General features: G+C 36.4%; 1 protein-coding gene across 2 annotated transcripts; it reads left to right on the top strand.

Moving 5' to 3' along the window:
- The first annotated feature begins 1,265 nt into the window (after positions 1–1,265).
- On the top strand, positions 1,266–23,706 carry LOC7460662 (nuclear-pore anchor). Of its 2 annotated transcripts, none has more exons than XM_024606127.2 (48): positions 1,266–1,750; positions 1,841–1,987; positions 2,075–2,173; positions 2,512–2,640; positions 2,743–2,835; positions 2,929–2,994; positions 4,308–4,397; positions 4,500–4,577; positions 5,202–5,311; positions 6,677–6,797; positions 6,952–7,044; positions 7,280–7,328; positions 7,827–7,930; positions 8,012–8,080; positions 8,305–8,448; positions 8,558–8,659; positions 8,744–8,857; positions 8,951–9,029; positions 10,642–10,691; positions 10,775–10,848; positions 11,542–11,644; positions 11,771–11,905; positions 11,986–12,084; positions 12,163–12,204; positions 12,294–12,347; positions 12,694–12,873; positions 13,005–13,052; positions 13,347–13,397; positions 14,095–14,178; positions 14,276–14,350; positions 14,452–14,636; positions 14,720–14,822; positions 15,062–15,178; positions 15,979–16,071; positions 16,388–16,546; positions 16,630–16,683; positions 17,781–17,876; positions 18,076–18,153; positions 18,274–18,423; positions 18,499–18,570; positions 19,803–19,958; positions 20,052–20,105; positions 20,253–20,340; positions 20,427–20,500; positions 20,584–20,712; positions 21,106–21,210; positions 21,635–21,812; positions 21,940–23,706. In XM_024606127.2, exons 1-48 carry the CDS (start codon positions 1,445–1,447, stop codon positions 23,301–23,303), a joined length of 6,243 nt encoding a protein of 2,080 aa, XP_024461895.2. In that variant the 5' UTR covers positions 1,266–1,444; the 3' UTR covers positions 23,304–23,706. The 2 variants fall into 2 exon arrangements, with proteins under 2 accessions (XP_024461895.2, XP_024461894.2); XM_024606126.2 differs by having other exon boundaries at positions 17,763–17,876.
- The last annotated feature ends 199 nt before the right edge of the window (positions 23,707–23,905 follow it).

Here is a 23,905-nt window from a genome sequence, read left to right as displayed (position 1 = left end):
CACCATCCCCCAAGTTCTGACGCTAGCTTTTCCAGGTCTACTTGTGCGATTGGTGCACTTCCTCTGGTAACAGGGGCTGATCCATTTTCATCATCTTCTTTGTTTTCTAGAGTCTCGAATGCGTGTTGGGAAAAACATGATGGACCGTCATGGGAGCTGTCACTGGACTATTTGGTGCACTTATGCTGATTAAAATATGACAGAACAAAGAATGACATAACTTTAGAAGCAGCTTGAAGCTGCTTTCCATTCACCTGTGTTTTAAACGCAAAGAATACCAGGCCTCGGAAACAATAAATCATATTTTATACTTTATCAAACACCAATTTTTCCGTGATTTACTTCAATCACAGAAGCAACCACGTAATAAACACCCTCGCACTCTAGTTCATAGCATCTTGGGCTTTCATCTTTTTGATGAAATCAACATTTCCGTTTGAAAACACCCCGAGACCATACCATAGAGGGATAGTTAAAAACATATTCACAAAATCATGTTACAAATCTAGAAACATGAAAATAAGTAAATAACCTTTGTGTGAATTGCCTCTCTTGCAGGATGACAATTCTTTTGCCCATAACTTGTTCAGAAATACGGTGTTAAGGATTCTGATGACTTTCCATGGTTTTGGTGTCTGCATGCCCTAAATGTGTGTTTAATAATATGGCGCGATGTACTTTATAAAATGTTTTTATTAAAATAATTTTTTTAATTTTTAATATTAACATATCAACATTACAAAAAACACCTATAAAAATATTAATTTGATACTTTTTAAGAAAACAAATAATTTGAAAAGCACAATACCAAACAGATACCAACACTTAATTTTCATGTTTTTTTTTTAATTTTTAATATGAGTACATGAAAATTATTAAAAAATACCTACAAAACCATCAATTTATTACTTTTTAAAGTGAAAAATATTTTAAAAATTAGAAGTTATCATAATGCCAAATGGACACTAACACTCCATGTCCCCTTAAGTTTTATTTTCACTTTTAACATAAATGTATAGAATCATAAAAAAAAACTCCTGCAAAAACACCAAATAAAAAATAATTTTAAAAGTAGAAGCAACCACTATGTCAAACCAATACTAACACTCCATTTCCAGCAACATCGAAGCAAATCAAATTGGGTTAACGTTGAGGTTCCTTACTTTCTGGCCCAACTTAGAAGAAGCCGGAAAGAAAATGCTTACAATCCACGCCCATCTGAAATCCACAACCCACTGAGTAGTATGTAGAGAGAGACCAAGACGCTACATTACATAGGGCTTTCTTTTCTTCCTAAACGATCGATTCCCTTCCCTTCCACTCCCATTTTCTACTCTCTCCATACACATTTGAATCAAAACCCTTCCACCCCACCCCTCTCCATCCACAAAATCATAAAAAAATCGAAATAAAGTGCGTTTCTGTTTTCAACTAGTGCATAGCCATGCACATCTTCATCACCGACGATGACCTCGCTCGGCACTCAAACGACGCGTCGTATGTGGCCGCGAAGGCCGACGAGTTCATCAGAGGATTGCAGAGCGAACTCGAAAACGTGAGGGCTGCGGCCGATGCGGCGTCGATCACCGCGGAACAAACCTGTTCGCTTCTCGAACAGAAGTTCTTGGCTCTTTCTACCGAATTCTCGAAGCTCGAGTCTCAAAACGCACAGCTTCAGTCCTCTCTCGATGATCGCCTCTCAGAACTTGCTCAGGCACAGGCACAGAAGCATCAGCTTCACTTGCAATCTGTAAGCATTCCTATTTTCAGTGTCAGTTTCCTTGCAATGCCTATATGCCTTTTTACCTTTTAGGGTTGTTAATTGTTTATTGTTTTGTAGATTGGAAAGGATGGGGAGATAGAAAGGTTGACGATGGAGGTTTCGGAATTGCACAAGTCGAAGAGGCAGTTGATTGAGTTAGTGGAGCAGAAGGATTTGGAGATTAGTGAGAAGAATGCTACTTTCAATGGTTATCTTGACAAGATTGTAAGTTGCATCTGGTTGTTATTCTCTTTGGCTTTTTGATTATGCTGGCATAACTTCGCCTTAGCTTATTTTCTAATGGATGTGAAGGTCAATTTGACTGATAGAGCAGCAAATAGGGAGGCTCGAATAAGCGAACTTGAGGCAGAGTTGGCCCGTTCTCAGGCTACTTGTACTCGTCTTTTGCAGGTTGGTTTTGCGTGAATGCATGCATGGATTTATACGTGTATTTATATCTGTACGTCATACGCATACAAATTGGCTAACCTTTCCACTGTTGGGGCAAATTGGCAGAGCCATAATAGATAATGCACGGGTTTTGTTTGGATATCCTCTCCTTTTGTTCTGTGCAGCAGCTTGATATGCACATATATTTCATTCATTTTGCAAGGATTGATACCCATTTACTACTAATGTTAATGTTACTGGCTTTCTGTTCATATATATTGATTATTTGTACAATTGTCTTACGTTCAGTCTGTCTAGAGTGGCATGGTGTTTAATGTTTAAAGTCTGGATGTGACCAGGAGAAAGAACTTATTGAGAGGCATAATGCATGGCTAAATGATGAATTGACTGCCAAAGTTGACACTCTCATGGAGTTACGCCGAAGGCATGCTGATCTTGAGGAGGATGTATCTACCAAGCTTGCAGATGTAATTGACTTTTATATGTTCTTTCTAGTTTTTTGTTCTTAATATTTTTCAGTAATTTTCTTTGCTGTATCTAATCTCATTGAATGATTTTAAACTCTTCAGGCAGAGAGACGGTTCAATGAAAGCTCTAGTTCATCGAAGAGGAGCATGGAAAGGGTGAAGGAGTTAGAACTGAAATTGACATCCGTGCAGGAGGTAAAATAGTTCAAAATTTTCATAAAAAATTGTGTTACATGTAATTGCTTTGGTGGTAGCTGGCTCACGAACTGTCTTTTGCCACTTGTGAAGGAATTATGCTCCTCTAGAGATGCTGCTGCAGCCAATGAAGAGCGATTGTCTGCTGAACTCTCAACTGTAAGTGTTATAATTATTTGATATCGATTGTATTTCTTCTTCTTCTTTTTGGCACCGGGGGTGTGTGTAGAATGGTTGAGCTCCGCGTCTGTTTGCGTTCGAAAGAGTATGTGCTTGAATCTTTTCAAGTCCATGACTAAAAATAGAGACATTAAAATTTTTTATGTTGCTGTACCTGCTTTCAATTGCTGTATTTTGTTACAAGGATTGGGGGCTAGGATAAGGAGCAGGGTATTTTGCTGCAGATGCTGTGGAAGAGTTGTTAGGAATATAAGATGCGAAGGCCTTGGGGGGATGTGAGCTGCAAGTGGAGAGTGGTGGTGTTGGCAATGTTGTGCAGATGTCAATCTGTGTGAATGCTGATTGTGTTGGGGAAATGCATTGGGGTTCAGCACATGTAGTTGTACAAGATTTGGTAGCTTTAAGACCTTGTTTGGGGTTTTCATCATGACTGTTTAGCTGTGACATGATGATTTGTTGGTACAATTTTAACAGGAAATGGTTATCTCAACCACTTCCTTTTCTTTTATGGCTTTGTTCATATGGAATACTGGGTGAAAAAAATTACTGGCTTTCATTATCTTGTTTTAAGTTGATGAGAGACTGAATTCACAGTGAGGAGGATGTTGAGTTGATTTTTGCTGCCGATGTATCAATTGTGGATATCTTGGTAGTTCATCGGGATTCAATTCGAGCCATTTCATTTTGTAGTTTGGCTTTTTTTTTCCTTCCCCCTTTTTCTTTCAAGTGTTCTTTTCTTTTTGTTTTTTAGGATATACTCCTTGTTTGCTTTTTTAGTATCTGGCCCTTCGATTCTTTACTCTATGGAGGCAAATCTGCAAATACCTTATAAGTGCTGCTACTTTAATTCCTCTGTTATCTGTCCAGTCAATTGTCTTTCTGGTTGTGAAAAGTTATTTTTGTAGGCACTTCTCTTTATATGCTTGTTTTCTAGTTTGGATAATTTCCTTTGGCTGTTATCTCACTGGATTTTATATTAAAGAAAAGAAAGAGCATTATTTCAAACAGCAGTGTAGTGAAAAATCCAATTAATCATAAGTCGATTTGGTCAAGGATTTTATAAATAGAGTTGATTAATGTCTACTTGCTGTGACTTCTTAAACTCTAAGCTTCCAATGTTTTGCTTAGGTTATTTCATGACTGCCTCAACCCTTCTAGTTACATTGACAATTTCGGTTCAATCAGTATTCATTATTATGTCTTGCATTCGATAATGACTTGTGAAATGGAGAAAATTTTGCCTATAATGTACCGAATCTTAATTTTTTAATAATTATTTCCCAACCATTTAGGTAAATAAGCTTGTTGAATTGTACAAAGAAAGCTCTGAGGAATGGTCTCAAAAGGCAGGAGAGCTCGAGGGTGTGATCAAAGCTCTAGAAGTGAGATTTTTATTCCTGTAGATTTGTTGAATTTGATCATATGAACTAATGAATACATTTGCATTGATTCTGTATGCTAATTTTTGTTGCTTTTGCAAGCAGACACATTTGAGTCAAGTTGAAAATGACTACAAAGAGAGATTGGAGAAGGAAATATCTGCTCGAAAACAATTAGAGAAGGTCTGCTGGCGTCTGTTACCTCGCTTTCTGACCAGGATTTGTTTTTTGGATCAGCTTAGTAGGGTTTCCATTCTGTTTGTCTGGAAGTGTCAATTAGATGCTCTCTCTCTCCAAATAGATCCATTCTTTTTTAATAAATCATCATGGCAGTTGATTCCCATTATCCGCTTTATTTTTCTTTTGTTGTTATTTTGTTACCTTTTGCTGTTAAGCATGCTGTGGACTCTCTTTCTTTGCTTCTTGTTCTTTGAGAATTTCAACACAGCTTTGGATTAAAAACTTGGACTGTGAGGATTGGCCATGGTTCAGAAATATGCAGCTAGTTGTAGCTAGTTATGGAGTTTTAATTTTATTAGTTCTTTTGGACACATATTTTGGGAAAGAAACATCAGTTATATCAACTTTACCTGGCTGAGAGAAGTTTTTTCATTTTGGGCATGCATCAACTCCATTTGTCTTCTCAGTAATTACCATTTGTTCTGTTAATATGATCAGTTCTTGTTCACCATCCATTCTTTTTTGCAGAAAAGATAACAGTGTTTAGTTTGAGTGTTAATCATGTGGGGTGAGTTGTTTGAGTGCTTTTATTTTCATTATATGGGTTTTTTCTTTTGTTTGTTATAGGAGGCGGGGGATTTGAAAGACAAACTTGAAAGGTGCGAAGCTGATATTGAAAGTAGCAGGAAAACTAATGAACTGAGTCTTCTTCCTCTCAACAGTTACACTACAGAAAGGTATGTTGTGATTCTTTTTTTAAATCATGGTTATTGCATGTCTATACTGTTGCTATTCATGGATGAATTTCTAGTCTCCTCACATGGGCTTATTTATCTTATGAAAAAGGTTTGTATTTATTCTTCTATTCCTTTTGTGTTATAAGAAAAACTGCTACCTTTGATTCAAAGCTCTCATTTGTATTGTTTAAAGTTCATTTTGGATTTGGATTTGTATTTTTTATTATTATTAGTGATTATGGGAATCGTTCAATACGTTTCCAATTTGATGGGGTTGTAGCTTTTTGGGACTTCTCCGACTTTTTAAAGAAGTTGATTTTTCAAGATTTAACCTGTAAATCTTTTCTTGTTTATCTTTCTCATTATTCCATCTCTTCCTGATGCTAATCATATACTGTTGCTATTCATGGATGAATTTCTAGTCCCCTCACATGGGCTTATTTATCTTATGAAAAAGGTTTGTATTTATTCTTCTATTCCTTTTGTGTTACAAGAAAAGTTGCTACCTTTGATTCAAAGCTCTCATTTGTATTGTTTAAAGTTCATTTTAGATTTGGATTTGGATTTGCATTATTTTTTATTATTAGTGATTATGGTAATCATTCAATATGTTTCCAATTTGATGGGGTTTTAACTTTTTGGGACTTCTCCAACTTTTTAAAGAAGTTGATTTTTGGAGATTTAAACTGTAAATCTTTTCTTGTTTATCTTACTCATTATTCCACCTCTTCCTGATGCTAATCATATACTTGTGGAATTATGTGATATTCATTCCATAGCGTTTTAACCCTGATAATTTTGTAGGTCTTTTCTGGTTCATCTTACTCGTACTTGTAACTAGTCCCAAGGCTAATCTTATATGCATTTATATACGATGCTCATAACATGACGGATTTTTTCATCGCATTGTGTCAAAGCTAACCAATGTGTCATGTTTTAAAGAGGGCTGGCCTTTTTCTTTGTCTATATTGTTTTCATTTTTTTCTTTTTGAATTTTACAAAGTGCCAACCTTGGTACATTTGCTCTAATATAGATTTCAATGGAATGGAATGCCTTTTCCCTTTTAAAGAATAAGTCTTGGGTTTACTTCCTGTTGTTTTCTTATTGTTGATTTGGAGGAATGATGTTTTCTTATGGTTGATTCAGAGGGAAGAAAACGGGATTTTTTATTTATTTATTTTTGGAGTGGAGGGGGTGGGCATCAAATTTTTATGATGATTTGTGGTTAAGCACAGAACCTATTCAATTTTATAGGCTAAGATTTGTTTTATGGAGGCACCCTCCTGTAATTGATTATAACATGGGAATTTGCTATTGAATTTTCAATTGCTATTTGCATTATTCAGTTCTTTCTTTTATGGCAGATGGATGGATCCGCTCAATAATGATGATCTTGCTGATGGTAACAGCATGGTTGTCTCCAAGATCCCAGTTGGTGTTTCAGGAACTGCATTAGCAGCTTCTCTGCTCCGTGATGGTTGGAGTGTGAGTTGATGCAAATATACTTATTCAATGTAGACTTACACTCGCACACATGTAGTGCAGTTTTGATTTTGTATTTTCATTTTTTCATGGCTACTAGCTGGCACATATCTATTGTAATTTTGATTTTGTATTCTCAACTTTTCTTGGCTACTAGCTGGCTAAAATGTATGCAAAGTACCAAGAAGCGGTTGATGCTCTTCGCCATGAGCAATTGGGAAGGAAGGAATCAGAGGCAGTACTGCAACGGGTATGCTCTACACTTGTACCAATGATTTTATGTGGTAATCTGGTCCAGTGATAACATGCCATTCTAAATTAGATGCCTTTTGCTTCATCTTTTTTGGATGTCCTTTCCCCTGTCCTCTGCCTGCTCCTTGTTTTCTCAGATCGTGATATGTCTTTCATTTTGTTGGAAAATATTTTCTAAGTTCTGCAGATTGTCCCATCAACTTTACTTAAGCACACTGGTTTTCTTTTTGCAGGTTTTGTGTGAACTAGAGGAGAAAGCAGGTGTAATTTTGGATGAAAGAGGTAAAGACATTAAATTGTGAATGAAGAAATTTGACAAGCTAATGGATTCTCTCCCAATTTTTTCTCTTTTAAATTCTTGCCTAATTTGTTTTCAGATGCGTGGAAATTTCATGACTCTTCTTGATTAGTTCATGCATTTATGCTTTTGGTCTAAGAGGAATATATGTTTGTTGCTATTATAAATAGGCTAGCAACATTAAAGGAGTTTATTCAGTTGAATGATTTCTTGAAAAAGATTGAGCCCTCTGAAGACATACTGACATACATAGAGGTGACTCTATGATGCTCAAGGCTGATGCCATTTAGAAGATAAGGCACTTGAGCAAACAATGAACCGGTGATTGAATATCCATCATTCCCATCATCCAGATCATAAGCTAGTCACCTTTACCTTTTAAGTTATCATGACAACTAATGCTGGATAAGATCAATCTATTCACATATGTTTGCTCTTGAGGCATGAAATTTTGTTTTGCTGATGGAATTGCTGTTCTGCAGTTGAATATGAGAGAATGGTAGAATCATACTCTGTCATCAACCAAAAATTGCAGCACTCATTTTCTGAACAGGCAAACCTAGAGAAAACAATCCAAGAATTAAAGGTTTGCAACTTATCTAACTCTGTTATGTAGTTTGTTTCTGTGGCTATTTTTTGCTGATTAGTTGATACATTTGCTTTCCAGGCAGATTTGAGGAGGCATGAACGTGGTTACAGTTTTGCTCAAAAGGAAATTGTTGATCTTCAGAAACAGGTAGGGATCAGAGGACTTTTTGCCTCCATCATCAATTAGTTTTATGGAAAGCTTGTTGTCTTCTTATCTTGGTTCTAATTGGAAGGACTTGATAAGATTCTTTAAGTATATTTTTTATTCTTTAATGTCACTTTTGATGTTTATGATAAATGGTTTTCTTTTTTTTCCTCCGCACATCATAAGCAGTCTCCTACTCATCCTTAGCATTGTTTATGATGTTTTAGGTGACAGTTCTTCTAAAGGAATGTCGTGATATACAACTTCGGTGTGGATCTTCTGGGCATGACCAAGTTGATAATAGCAAAGCAATTGCTCCTGTCGGAATGGGCGTAGAGTCTGATCCTGAAAATGCAATCTTGGAACGCCTTGTAAGTTCACCTCTTAACTTTTTCTGGAAGACTCATCCACATGAACTTTTTTCTTTTGGCAAAACTGATCAATCATTGATTTCTTGTTTGGTTGGGACTATATATTTAGACCTTCAAGGATATAAATGGGTTAGTTGAGCAGAATGTTCAGCTCAGGAGCCTTGTGCGTAATCTTTCAGATCAGATTGAAGATAGGGAGACGGTGTTCAAGGTACCTCAGAAGAATTTTAATTGAAGTAACTATTGCTTATAGAGGAGCTTGGGTATCTAACAGTTTATGGTGCATGGATTGCAGGAGAAAATTGAAATGGAACTCAAAAAACACACTGATGAAGCTGCCTCCAAAGTTGCTGCTGTGTTACAAAGAGCTGAAGAGCAGGGTCACATGATTGAATCACTCCACACTTCTGTAAGCTTCGGAGGACTAACATATTGTGCTTCAATTGTACTTCTGTTCTCTTTCCATTAACATCACAATTTCTTTTTTTCCTCACATACATAGGTTGCAATGTACAAAAGGTTGTATGAAGAGGAACACAAGCTTCGCTCATCTTATTCCCGCTCTTCAGATGCAGCTCCAGGTTTTCCATCTTATCTTACTTATGTTTATTGCATGTTTGACATCTCTATACTGAAGTTTTCTGTAGCTGTCTTTATTAGAACTGACGGCTGGATGTTATTGTTAAAACTACTTCTCAAAAAATTGCAAAGTGCCGTTACAGTTTGACTGCCTGTTCATGCTTCAAAAACTGTTCCCTTTTCTTTAAAGTATCTTGCACTCAGAAGCACACTATTATTTCCTATTAAAAACTTTTTGTGGCTTTGCTATTCTTTGGCTAGTGATCAACCTTTTTCACCACTGATGACTCATGTAACTATTACTGTGTTCCGTTATTCTTGTAGGAGACTTTTGCATTTATTTATACATCTTTAGGATCTCAAATAACAGAACAAAAGTCTTTTTGTTTAAATATTTTTCTGCTTTGGTGCATTTTGATAAATTTTTCTATAGCTTTGCACTCATATTCATCTTGCTAGGAGCATGAGCAGATATTTTCTATAGCTTTGCACTCATATACATCTTGCTAGTCATCATATGTGTTTAGATAATTATAGTCTTACTGATTGAGAATTGTTCATTGTGATGTCCAACGTTTATGAAAAATAAATATCCTAAGTACGTTTTAAATTTGCAGTATTGTTGATATTTCAAATCGTTATAATCTTTCCCATCAGTAGGCTAAAATACTTGGTATTCTGTATTATCTTGACCTTTTCTATTGTATGTTTCTGATATTACTTTTGAAATAAAATTTCATCATGTTTTAATATGTGTCTTTAGTTTTTCCAGTCATATGCTTGTGCTTTGTGCCCCAAGACACTTGTTGCATTCTGTTCTGAACAACAGTGTATTCGTGTGAGTGGCTCATACATAGGAACAACAAACAATAGATTGATGTGCTGGATGATAATGCAGTGGAAAGTTTATGAAATTCAAGGAGATGGAGGCATCCCACTTATTTAGCTGAGCCTTGCTTCATCTATGTTTATGGTTTTGTGCGTGCATCCTTTGCCATTTGTGGTTTTTGCAATTTTGGTTTCTACTAAGGGAATTATCCTTCAAAAATTTTCAGTGACGTGATAACATTAAAAGAGTTGTATTCTGGAATTTTTTTTCCAGACCCTTGGAAAAAAATGTTCCTCTTTTCCAAAACATTAACTGAAAATAGTAATGAATCCAGCAACAGGATTAAAACCAATCACCCAAATTTGCAATCTAATAATCTATACAAGGCAGGAAAAGATAAATCAACTTATCATGTTCCATTATAATGTTTTGAGGAAGGCAATCCATCATACCACAGTTGGTTTCTGTTGAGTAGGTTGTATTCTTTCTCGATTCATGCTCCATTGCATTCAAATGCTGTCTCCAACTTTGTTAATATCCTCTTTTTGTAATAGTTTCCTTGTATATCCTACTTTCATTAAACACAAATATATGTGTTAACAAATATGTATGTTATGGTTACTTCTTAACTGGACATGTTAATGTTTGTAGCCCTGAAACATTTCAACCTAGGATATTTTTTGCATTACAACTTGATCTTCTCTTATCTATTTGTCACATGATGTTATTGTGCTCACCAAATGCTCATCTGATTTGCATGCATTGATTCAATGATAACAATGCAGTTGAAGAGGATGGAAGAAGGAACCGTTTACTTCTGCTTGAAGATTCTCAGGTACAGCTAATACTGAAGTTTTTAAGATAGCCAGTGTCATGTTAATCATTCTTCTGAATGTATTCCATATGATTAAAATACAGGAAGCTACTAAGAAGGCCCAGGAAAAGGCTGCTGAGCGATTAAGATCTCTTGAGGAAGATTTGGCGAAATCTAAGTAAAGTTCATATCCTTTTCTTTTACGGACTTCTGCTTGTAAAATAAATTTTGTTTGCCATTGTGTACTTCCAATGTACTCAAACACAACACCTTTTGAATTTTTTAAGTTTGTTACCTGTAAATAAAAAGCACTTGAATGGATCTGAAAAAATGTTGATGGCGATGCTCATTATTCTCAGTTGATTATAGTTGACATATGCGTTTAACATTGCCATCATTTCACGTTCCTGCTTTTCTGGGTTTCTTTGTTGGTTGTGCACACTGGAAATTCTCTGCTTGTATTTGCATCAATAACTGAAGTTTTATGTTGTGTTTAATTCTTGCCTATTCGTATGGCTTTTGCTTATATTTGAAGACCATGGCCCTGGATTTTGGTGTATTTACCAGATATTTTTTTATCATTATTTAATAGCCTATATTGCTGTTCTCATTAATAGTTTTTATTATAGTGTAAAAACCAATATGTCTATCTCATCTTTTATGCTCGTTCTCAAGTTACACACTCTCTCTTTCTTTCCTCCCTTTCTTAGAAACACAATAGATTATTGTTGAAACAATCTTTTTTTTAAATAACTCCTAAAGGGTGTTTGCTTCGTGTTGAATGTGTTGTTTGTGAGTTTTTCTAACTTTACCCTGCTATGTCCTTTTGTATTACTTGCCGCATTACTCTGTATATGTTATCTGTTGACAGGAGTGATATTATATTACTACGATCAGAACGTGACAAGATGGCTCTGGATGCTAAATTCGCTAGAGAAAGACTTGATAGTTATATGAAAGAATTTGAACATCAGGTGAACTTTTAAATTTTACTGTTAACTCCTCTATACTAGTGCTTTCAGATATGCTATTTATCCTAATTAGGACACATGTTAAAGTGTTTATTTTATATAGTTCTGATTGCATTTTCTATGTGACAGAGAAATGAAATGAATGGTGTTTTATCAAGAAATGTGGAGTTTTCACAGTTGATAGTTGACCATCAAAGAAAGTTGCGTGAAAGTTCAGAAAATTTGGTTGCATCTGAGGAACTTTCTCGGAAGTTAAATATGGAGGTTCGAGATTTTTCATCCCAATGTTGTTGATTTTGATAATATTGAATAATTTTGAGTAATTACATGTTCCTTCTTGACAGGTGTCTGTTCTAAAGCTTGAAAAGGAGATTTTGTCAAATGCTGAAAAGAGAGCATGTGATGAAGTTCGTAGTTTGTCGGAGAGGGTTTATCGCCTTCAGGTCTGTCTGAAAAGTAACAGTCCAACTTTCGATTCTAACAATTGGTGTTTGTGTTCTAATCTTTTCGAATGTGTGCAGGCTACTTTGGACACTATTCAGAGTGCCGAGGAGGCTCGTGAGGTTGGTTGTCTTAATTGTGCATCATGTGTTCTTGTATTTTGAATTGGTTTGAGTGTTATCACACCTGATTTTCTTCCTGAAAACTATAGGAAGCAAGAGCTGCTGAGAAGAGGAAACAAGAGGAGTATGTAAAAAAAATTGAGGTGTGTTTAGTTTGCAATTGATCAATGGTTTATTTTTGCAAAAGATGTGTCTGCTTCTTGTTTTCGCAAAATTTCCTTGTAAACAGCTTTTTATTACTGAAAATTGTGCCGCTTTTATTTTGTCTCCCAGGCTGCTAATTTTTCTTCAGAGTTCTTTGATTTTATATGGCATTGCTTGGGTGAACATAAGCTGTCTGCTAAATCATTGCTCAGACCACTCTTTGACAAACACCAATGCATATTTATTTTTCATATAACTTAATATCAATAAAGTAGTCGTATAGTGCTGTATCGTGCTAGATAAAATGATTTAATTGGATGCTTTGCTTAAATATTATTCTTGCAGAGGGAATGGACTGAGGCCAAGAAAGAGCTGCAACAGGAGCGGGACAATGTTAGAGCTCTCACATCTGACCGTGAACAGACGTTGAAGAATGCCATGAGGCAAATTGATGACATGGGGAAGGAATTGGCTAATACGTTGCATGCTGTTTCTGCTGCTGAAACTAGGGCTGCTGTTGCTGAGGTATTTATTGCTTTGCAACTTGATGCCTCAGTACTAGTTTTTCATTTCTGTACTGTAAGCTCAAATATTCACGTGTTTCTTTTAATCTAATGGAGCATCATCTGATTGTCCCTTTTCTTGATATTTATCAGACCAAACTCTCCGAGCTGGAGAAGAAGATGAAAGTTTCGGATGCTAAGGTATGCCTTACCCAGATTCTAGTTGTTTTGTTGTTTAGATTTTTTTTTATTACAAGTATCTTTGTTGAATACAATAGTTCTTCATTGATTGTCACTTTTCTGCAATGTTGTCAATCATTTATTCTCTGATCAATGATCTGTTCTCTCTCAATAAAATATTCTTGTTTTATTCAATATGATATCAAAATGATTGAGTAAGACTGTCAGTGGTATTATTTTATAGTTGTGCATTTTTCATATGCCTTTAAATCCAATTGTTTTTCTCACCCCACCTTTCACTTCATGTTGATTCAGACTGCCAGTATGAATGACAGTGGCATATCTTCTTCTATTTCGGCTACTGAGGTCAGTGGAGTTAATTTTTGGTAGTTCCTGTTTGACTATTTGCTTGTGCTCGTGCATGATAATTTGATAGCCAATAGTTTGTCATGTTCCACTTTAGAAGAAGGTTTTAGAGGATTGATTAACATATATTAGCTTTGGACTAAAACACATCATTGTCTACTTCAATTTTCTTCTGTCACAATTTTAGAGTCCTTTTATTTTATTTTTGGATGGCTTCATGTTTTGATGTGAAATTCTCTTCCTTATAGGTTGTATTTGTTCGATTAAGTTTTGAATCGATGGAACAATATACAAATATAGAAATAAAACACCAGCTGAATAATATTAAAGAGAGTTGGAATGTTATCATGATCCCATCCCTCTTTGATCAATTTATTGCATTTTTCTATAAATTGTGTAATTTTCAAATAAAATTCATGTATGAGCATGTCTAGTTCAATATGCTGTACAAGTTTATAGTGATGCTTAATGGGTTACATACCTTTTGAATACAAGTTTAGGGTGGAATCATTTCATTTGGATATTTCTGTGTTATCAGTGCCAATATGGTTTTGGTATGTACATTGCATGTTCTTTTTGGAGGCCTGCTGCCATATTCTAATTAAATGTGTTATTTTTTGATAATTAACTAATTTTTTGGAAAGTTCTAGAGTATTGTTTAGTCTAACTTTGTTTTTTTTTTCCAAATGTGTGCAAGGTTGTTACGGATTTGCTTATGGCAAAGGACGAGATACAAAAATTAAAAGAGGAAGCTCGGGCTAGCAAGGAGCACATGCTACAGGTAAACACCTGATGACACCTATAACAATTCACTTCGCATAATAAGTCAATATTTTTTCAAGAAGGTTAGTAATTGCACCTTACATATTTCATTGCAGTATAAGAGTATAGCACAGGTGAATGAAACTGCTCTAAAGCAAATGGAAGATGCCCATGAAAACTTCAAGAAAGAGGTATGTCATTGTTACGAGAGCCCTAAGTGTTGAGTTTCTCAGCAATATCAAGTACCCAAATACATCCTCTCTAAAAATGGTGCTTTTCTAACATCCACCAGTCAGAGAAGTTAAAGGAATCACTAGAAAATGAACTTCTTTCTCTGCGGGGGAGGATCTCAGAACTCGACAGCGAATTTAGTAAGAAGTCTGAAGAGGTGGCCTCTGCGGCTGTAGGAAAAGCTGAGGCTTTTGCTTCTGCTTTGGCAGAAATTACCTGTTTGAAGGAAGAAAACTGTAGTAAAACGTGAGATATACTCCATTGCATTTGTGTGTGTGTTTTTTTTTTGTAGTCCTTAAGACATCTCTCATTAGGCCATTTGCCTGCAGCTCTCAAATTGTAGCGTTGGAATCTCAAATTTCTGCTTTGAAAGAGGATTTGGAAAAGGAGCATGAACGTTGGCGTGCTGCTCAAGCCAATTATGAAAGACAGGTTGATTTGCTGGTTTATTCTTATTTTTAGTATTTAAATTTGTGCATAAAGGACGTGAGTTCTATCCCCACTTGTAGTGTAGAATTTGGGTTTTGTTGAATTTGTGTATCTCTTAATTTTTGGAAAGTGTTTCTATTTAATAAAATTAGTTATAACAGTCATGCCTATTATGATCAGGTGTATGGATCCGACTGAAATTCTCTTTTTGCCTGGTGTTTTTTATACTTTTGTTTTTCTAGGTTATTCTACAATCTGAGACAATTCAGGAGTTGACAAAGACATCACAAGCTTTATCCTTGCTACAACAAGAAGCATCTGACCTTCGTAAATTGGTGGATGCACAGAAAAGTGCAAATGTAATCTTTCTATTTTGTATTGTGCCTTTTTGGCTGTTTTCTGAATTAATTTTGTTTTGGATGATTTTCAATTAGCCTAGAGCTTATGATACCTGGTAGCTTTTGGATCATTGTTACAATGACGTTTGCTGGTTCATTTGGCTGAAGTATCTTATCTAAGCTGCGAGTGCAGGAAAAGCTTTTGAGGATTATATCCTTGTAGTTGTGACTTCCCATCTAATAGCAAAGAATAAGAGTGTTTAGTATTCATGCCATGCAATATTTGGAATAGGATGTGCTAGCAAACCCTGTTGGGTGATAAATGTGTCGCAATGATTGCCAAAATGGTGACTGTAGAGATGGAGAAACAATATTTATTATGTGGAAGCATTTTTTTGTGAATGGTGTGGTGGTTCAGATTGGAGTTTAGTGAGACTTCACTGTAGAGTATGCTTTCTGTTCTAAATTTACTGACTGCTCATGGGTTCTTGGGCTTGAATTTGAAAGAGAGTTGTTAAATGAAACTAAGAGAGTATCTTGAGTATGAAATTCGCTTGAGGAAGTTGTGTTTGTGCCATTTTGTGAAGTTTCTTTTGATTTTGTTTATTGTTCTTAAACAACATGCTTTTTGTTTGACAAACTTGAGATTTCAATTAGTTGCCTGCACATGCTCTGTATGTGATTGCTAGTTGTGAGAGGGTTTATATATCAATATTTCATGGTGTGTGGGATAGCCAATCATGCCTTGGGTTCTCTTGCTTCTTTTTTAAATTCTTACGTTTTAATTGATAGACTTCACAGGCTGCTTTTATAATTTGCAGGACGAGCTTAAGTCTAAGTGGGAGGTAGAGAAATCAATGATTGAAGAATCAAAAAATCAAGCAAAGAAGAAATATGATGAACTGAACGAACAGGTCTTTTCTCATTTTCCATTGCTCTAATCTATTCTGTCTTGCTTTCCTGCTTTATAATGTCCAGTAATTTGAACTATTAGGAAATATAAGACCACTTCTCTGTGAGATTATTATTAATTGTTTTGCAATATAATACTGGTAGCTTTGATTTTGCTTGGCTGTTGGATGACAAAATTGCTTTGATGTTTACTTTTCCATTCTTGTATAAAAATAGAAACCTCTGGGTAATTTTGAGTATTTTGTATTTTGTGTATATTATAATTTTATGGTTCTTGTTGTCATGTTACTTATTTATGCCCCCATCATCATACTGTAGAACAAATTGCTGCATAGCCGGCTTGAGGCTATTCACATTCAATTGGCTGAGAAGGATCGAAATGCTGCTGGAATTTCTTCTGGAAGCAATGCTCCAGGATTAGGCAGCGATGCTGGGTTGCAGAATGTGGTTAACTATCTTCGAAGGTCAAAGGAAATAGTAAGTTCCTTTCAGTTCAAGTATTATTCTTCTTCTGCACTGAAGCAAAGCAGGACTTCTCTAACTTCCTATCCCATCAACAGGCAGAAACAGAGATTTCTTTGCTAAAACAGGAAAAGCTTCGACTGCAATCACAAGTACATCTTCTCCAGTTTCTTTTATTATATTGTGGTGGTCTGAAAATGTCATAGTGCAGCATCAGGCACACATGGAACTATGTTATATCAAATGTTAACTGATTTTCCTATGCTGTCAAAACTTTCTGGGCAATTTTTTTTTGTTTTTCTTCTTATTGGTGCTTCAATGGTCCACAGCCCCAACTTGAGTTGGTCTCACTTTTTGCATGTTTGTGCTTTATACCAGATTAGTAATTTGCAAAAAGATTTGATTCTCTTATACCTATGCAATTGCTTTTTCTAATTGATTACTGATGCTTGGGTGATTGATTTTGGTTTTAAATAACTGGACTGGTCTCACTTGTGCCAATATGGTAGGTGGTTCCACATCTTTTAAGAATGGATCTTTTGGGACGAAACTGAATAATCCTGAAGGAATCTAGACAAAACATGAGTTCCCGTAAGAATTGCATTGATATATGTGCCTCTAGGCTAGTTGATATTTTGTTAACAACACTTTTGTGTTTTACTTTTAAGCTATTTATGTCTTAGGCTTCTAAAATCTTCTCGACCAGTCATCATTGTCTTGATTGAGCTGATATTCCTCTTGCCTCGATCAGTATATTAATCTTTCTTCTTGAAATTGCTTGTGAGTTCTGACTACCTTGTGAGGATGCTACTTGTGAACTGTATATTCACTATTTCTTTTTAGTATTTATACACTGTACGTGCAGTTTGCTTGACACATTTATGTAGTTATCATTTGTAACTTTGGGTAAATATTAGCTAGGAATGCTTTTTGTTAACAAGCTCCATGTTAAGACTTAATATTTACCAAATTTTTTATGTTAGAACTAATACTAATTGTTAGAGGTACCCTTATATGTACTCCACTGGACCAATGCTTGTCTTTGCTTTTTGGACGATTACACATGCATGTAGATATCTTGGGAATATACTCTTGTATATGTTGGTGCTAGCATCAATGAAAGAAGGGGATGTTCTACTCTAACAACATCATTTTTGTTTGCCTGAGTGACACGAAGTTCATACCAAAAAGGGAATCTGTTTTGATTAATTTTTTGCTTTCACTGTTATAGCTTGATGGTGCTCTGAAGGCTGCAGAAACTGCCCAGGCTTCCCTTCATACTGAGCGTGCAAATTCAAGGACATTATTGTTCTCAGAGGAAGAGATAAAATCCCTTCAACTTCAGGTAATCCTTCAGATGAAATGAATATTCGGTGTTTTGAGCCTGTTGTTGCTCTTTATTTTAGCAGTTTCGCTCAGAACTCAAAACTTTTCAGGTCTTTATTTGTTTGCAGACTTGTTTTTAAATTTCTGTCTTCTGGTTTTGAAACATTGACTTCAAAAAACTAACTCCTTCAACTGGTCTCTCTGAACTTTCTTTCCAGGTTAGAGAATTGACCTTGCTTCGTGAAAGCAACATGCAATTGAGAGAGGAAAACAAGCACAACTTTGAGGAATGCCAGGTATTGCTCCAGATGGACTTTTGAGTTGATCATTTGCATCTCTGTGTTAATTCCTATATATTTTAAATAGTTTATTGATGGCATTCACTAATTTGACACTCTTTTTTCCCAAACTGTTAGAAATTGCGTGAAGTAGCACAAAATACTAAAGCACAGTCTGACAAGCTAGAATCTCTATTGAGGGAGAGGCAAATTGAGGTTGAAGCTTGTAAGAAGGAAATTGAAATGGACAAGGTGGAGAAAGATCACTTGGAAAAGAGAATGTCCGAGGTACTGCAACTTTAATTTGCTTTTGATGCCAAATTTCCTCATTTGAATATTCTGACATGGTATTTTTTTTAAAAGCTACTTGAGAGATGTAGAAATATTGACGTGGAAGATTACAATAGGATGAAGGATGATCTTAGACAGATGGAGGTAAATAAAGTATTTTGTGCTTATTTGGTATTGTTTATGGCTCTTCAAGCTTGGATTTAATTGAGACACCATCTACTGACAAATGTTGCCATGGTTTGTAGTCTTTGTTGAAGTGCTCGTTTGGCACTGCATTTTAAGTGCTTTTCAAATTGCTATTCACCTGAAAAGGCATCAAATTGATGGTTTTGATGTGCTCCTGTCAAAATTTCAAATTTGTTTTTTAAAAAAAACATCATTTTAATGTATTTTCAATGGAAAACACCCTGCACCACATTACTAAACGGGCTTGAAATGATTTCAATTAATTGGTGGCTTGTATTCACCCTTAAGTATGGTGTGGTGATCTTAGTTGTTAGCTAATGATTAGAACTGCTGATGCTTTAAGGATCAGCATCTTGGTTGTTAGCTGTGCATGTTCACTTTTATCCTTAGAAAGTGTTGAAAGAAAAGGTGGTGGATGTCTAAACAATCACATTGGTAGTCTTACCTTGTCAAATAGGATCATTAGAAGAATCATGCTTTTCTTTGTTTTCTCTTGGACCTTGTTGAACTACAGGAGTTGCCTTTTTGTTTTTTGATGGTAGTTATGTGAGTAGCCCGGATAAATCATTTTGAAATGGCACGTTTGATGCTAATGCAGCATAAGAAGTTGCATTTACTGGGCTACATAATTAACAGAATATGTAATTGTGCTAGTCCAAACTGTACTTTGATCTTTGTCTGCATACTGTTCCTCAAGAAAGGGGCAGTACGTGATGGTGAATCTTCAATATAGCATAGGAGTGCAATCGTTGTAATGGAATTTGGAGTGATGAATTAATGCCTCATCATGAGGTTTTCTGGCAGTCAGGAAACATGTGAAAGTTCTTTTATCTTACAGTGCAAGTCGGGGTTGTGCTATTTATTTTAGTAAACAACTTGCTCCATTTATGGATTAGCTTGCTGGCAGCAAGATGCTCATTTTTTTTTCCTTTTTAGAGTTGAACTATTCTGTTTTATAAATTTTCAGGAATGATAGAATCTTCCAGAACTGTTCATCTGATTCTACTTGTTCTTGGCACCTCTTGAGCAATGCCTATTTTGTGCCTGCGATCCAGTTTCTGTATTGTTCTGTGTTAGCGCTCTCTAGATATAAATAGCTTTTGTAGTCCTCCTAGAATATTTCTTCTCTATAATTTAAACGTCATTGCATTTGTCATCGTGTCTTATATATCCACTTCTTTTTTTACCAGGAAAAATTGAGAGAGAAGGATGCTGAGATGGAGGGAATTAAGAATCTTGTATCCGAACAGCAGGAAAAAATACTGAAATTGGAGCAAGACCTTGCCAAGAGTGAATCAGAATTGAACCAAAGAGAGAGAAGGATAAGTGACATTTTGCAAACAGAGGTTTGTGCACCACATGATTTGTAGCACTGGTTGAAGATCTTGCTGTGTGCATTCCCAAATCATCACACAATACTCTCATGGTTTTACATGCAGGCTAGTCTCAGATCTGAGCTGGAGAAGCAGAAGAAGCTGTCTGTTCAGTGGAAGGTTGTGAAGTTATATGAAAATCATCTTGCAAAGACTGACTGAATTATGAATTGTGAACATTATTTGGGAAGAATCTTACATGGTTTTGTTCAAAAAGAAATTGTTGTATGATCAATAAAATGGTTGCACCATTCTGTTGTATTGTAGAAAAAATCTGAAATCTTATCAAAGGAGAAGGAAGAATTTAGCAAAGAAAAACAAGCACTCATCAAACAGATTGAGGACTTGAAACAAGGTATTTCTTTTCTCATAAAACTGTAATGTGGTAGTGTTGTCTGGCCATTACATTTGCCTAATTTTATTCTTTAACTCTTCAAATAGGTAAAAGATTGCTGGGAAATGTTACTGGCGAGCAGGTCTTGAAGGAAAAGGAGGAAAAAGAACACAGAATACAGGTTTTCAGACCCACCAACCTGTTTTCTATTCCTCCCTATTTTTCATATTGCTTGTTTTGACCTTTCATGTAATGATCTTCCAGATTCTGGAGAAAACTGTCGAGAGGCTAAGAGAGGAGTTGAAAAGGGAGAGAGAGGATCTTCGGACCGAGAAATCAAAGCGTCAGATTACAGAGAAGGCTGTTTTAGATTCCTACAAAAATGTTGAGCAGGTTATTTGTGGATTCATCTTTCAACAACCATTTTCTTACTCTGCAAATAAGTTATTTCAGGATATGATAGTTTAACAGGGTGACAAGCTTGTAGCTAGAGCGAAAAATTGGACTTTGGGATATCTGTAACATGTTGGGAATGTCTTGGTTGTATATTCAAAGTAATGGCAAGAAAACCAGTTAAACTACAAAATTTTTTGACGTGCATGCTTGCAGTTCGTTCTATTTTATTTTGGAAAGCATATTTTGTTCTCAATGATCATAATTTATTAATGCCCAAAAGCATGATTTTATTTTCTAGTTGTTCTATCGACCAGAATTTTTCTATGGTCTAATTCTTCTGTAAACCATTTTTCTTTCTTTTATTTAACGCCTTTCTTTTACAAATTTTAGACGAAGACAAAGTTGGAGGATAAACTTGAGTTGCATAAGCAGGTTCTGAAGCGCATATCAGATGAACTGGAAAAGCTTAAGCATGCAGAAGGCAATCTTCCAGAGGTGAAATTTTTTATATATAAATTGATTTCTATTTTTTTTTTTTTTTTTACTTTACAAGCTTTGCATTTGAATGGATATATGGAAAGTGCTGCATTCATCAGTTCCGTGTGATTTTTCTATTTGCTCATGTACCATGAGATGCCACTACTGGGCTTATAAATTATTTCTGATTCCTTGAAAGTGAGATTGCAGTCTTTTTCATTCTGCAGAATGCCAGGTGGCCATGATGAGAGTAGTGATATCTTTTTGGTTCCAATTGAGAGAGAGAGAGAGAGAGTGTGTGTGTGTGTGTGTGACTGAGTTTATGGATGAAAAATCTTACATGTTCTAGCATTCTTTTTCTCTTGTCCCTTTGGGAAGATTGGTCCATTGGTTGAGAACTTTATGCATTTGTTTTTTAATTTCGTTCTTCAATTCACTTCAGGGCACCTCTGTGGTTCAGCTTCTTTCTGGGACCATCTTGGATGATCTAGCTGCCACCTATGTATCAGCTATCGAGAACTTTGAAAGGGTAGCACTTTCTGTTTCCTCTGAACTTGGAGCTGGTGTCCAATCAGTGGAGAATCCTTTGATTCCAGATGCTTCTGCCACTGTTACTCCTGGTAATCAACTAATCATCTTCTTTGGTTTGCCTTAGACTACTTGGTGATAACTTTTAAGGTGGCAAGTTGCTTTCCTGCTTATCCCCGTTTTCAGTTTGAGCATCTCTCTTTCTATTTTGCGTTGCAGGTCAGGCAGTTCCTTCTCAGGCTACCATCGTTTCCCCAGTAGCTCCTCATGCTCACTTACCTACTAAAATGGCCGAAGAGAAGGAGAGAAAAGTTCCTGTACCCAAACCCAATGTTGAAACTCGTAAGGCAGGGAGGAAGCTGGTAAGACCCCGGCTTGTTAGACCTGAAGAGCCTCCAAGCGATGTTGAGATGTCAGAGGTGGATGGATCTACTAGTGTGGCAAAGCTTACACCCGCTAGCGAGTCTGAAACTCAACACAATATCACACTATTTTCTCAGCCAATAGCCCGCAAGCGCCTTGCTTCATCTAGTTCTGACTTGAACGAGCAGCCCCTTAATCAAGGAGAGACTAGCTCTGATGTTCCACCACCTGTTTTGAAGAGGCCAAAAGGTACTGATTCCGTGCAAGAAGGTAGTGAAGGACAAGCTGCCACTCCATCAGAGACTCTGGTGACACTTCCGGCGGTGGAAGAATCAGCTGTCGCTGATTTGTCTCAAGGTGAAGAGGAAGCTGTTGCAGAAAAGGAAGAGGTTGAGACTTCCGGAGAGAAAGCAGAACCTCCAAAAGAATCTGAACAATTAGATGACACAACTCAAGTTGAACCAGAGAATGAGACAAATGAAGTTGCTGAAGAGATTTTGGATAAACCAAGTGAAAGTGGAATGGAAATTTATGATGGTTCAAAGGATCATGCTACTGCAGAAGACAACCAACAATTACCTGTGGAGTTTGAAAATGAGAGGGAAGAGGGGGAACTAGTTGCAGAAGTCGAGGAAGGCGCTGATATGTCAAACATGGCAGGGAGCCCGGAAACTGGGGAAGTTCTTCCTGACACTACTCCTGTGGCTTCACCAGCTAGGATTGATGATGAAGCTATGGTTCCTGTGGGAATGGAGTCAGGTGAGATTAATTCTCCTGAGATGATCACTGATGAGAAGAATGACGAGGGTGATATAGTTGAAGAAATTGGTGAAGGTTCCGACAAGTCAAATGATGGTGGTGACCAGATAGCTGTGGAGACTGATCAGAGTCCTGAGGCTGCTTCAGTCGCTGGAGAGAGAACAACAGCTACTGCCAATACAGAAATGGATGCATCAAAACAAGCTAGTTCCAGTGGAGCAGAGGCAGAAGAGGTTAGACAGGTATCACCTGCAAGTAACACCTCTACTGTTGTGAATTTAGCAGAGCGAGCTAGGCAGAGGGCAATGCTGAGACAGGGTGGAGGTGGAGCTCCTGCAGTACTTTCTCCTCCAAGCGGTAGAGGCCGTGGAAGAGTTCTACGTGGTCGAATAGCACGTGGTGCACGTGGTGGGCGTGGTGGGCGAAGTGGACGTGGACAAACTCCCGGTCAACAGGGTTAAGATCTTCCCCATATGGTTCTGTTAAACCCGTGAATACAACCTCTTTCTTTCTGTTTTTCTGGGAAATTGTTGGTCTCTGACTCGTCATTAGATCAAAGTAAACAGTCAATCACATTGCCCTAGGAAAATTTTGAGTGAATAGAAGTCGTGTCTTTCCCGGTCCCCTTGTTCATTATTGACAAGCTCTTTCATTATCAGATTACTTCCCCCATATTTTGCTGAAACAAGATCGTAAAAAATTATGATCAGTTGCATCCACATCCATAACTTGGCAAGACTCGGTCAGTGTTGGGGTGTTTGTTATCTGCATTTTGTGGATTGCAGTACAGGTTCGAGGCACAGATTGTGGCATCTGTTTTACCAATGCTTTTCAAAATTCCAAGAGGTTTCAACTTTTGAGCTAGATTGTGATGGAATAATATTTTTTTATTTTTTAAATTTTATTTTTATATGTTTCAATTTAAAAAGAAGTTTAATTTTTTTTTAAAAGCTCTTATCGCCGTATCTTTCTAGTTTTTTTCACAGGTGATGAAAAAGTGCTCCTATTGGGGATGGCATCACGAGCCAACAAAATTTGGTGTACGGATGCATAAGCTCATTCC

This window comes from Populus trichocarpa, chromosome 8 (genome assembly GCF_000002775.5).
Source record: "Populus trichocarpa isolate Nisqually-1 chromosome 8, P.trichocarpa_v4.1, whole genome shotgun sequence".
In the NCBI taxonomy this organism is placed as follows: Eukaryota; Viridiplantae; Streptophyta; class Magnoliopsida; order Malpighiales; family Salicaceae; genus Populus; species Populus trichocarpa.
This window is presented reverse-complemented; position numbering and strand designations above follow the sequence as displayed.

Bases quoted from the DNA above. Each gene is read 5' to 3' on its own strand.
- LOC7460662 (XM_024606126.2), top strand. From the start codon at position 1,445: ATGCACATCTTCATCACCGACGATGACCTCGCTCGGCACTCAAACGAC. The intron at 1,988-2,074 runs GTAAGTTGCATC...ATGGATGTGAAG, and splicing joins ATGGTTATCTTGACAAGATT to GTCAATTTGACTGATAGAGC. The intron at 18,424-18,498 runs GTACTGCAACTT...TTTTTTTAAAAG, and splicing joins TGGAAAAGAGAATGTCCGAG to CTACTTGAGAGATGTAGAAA.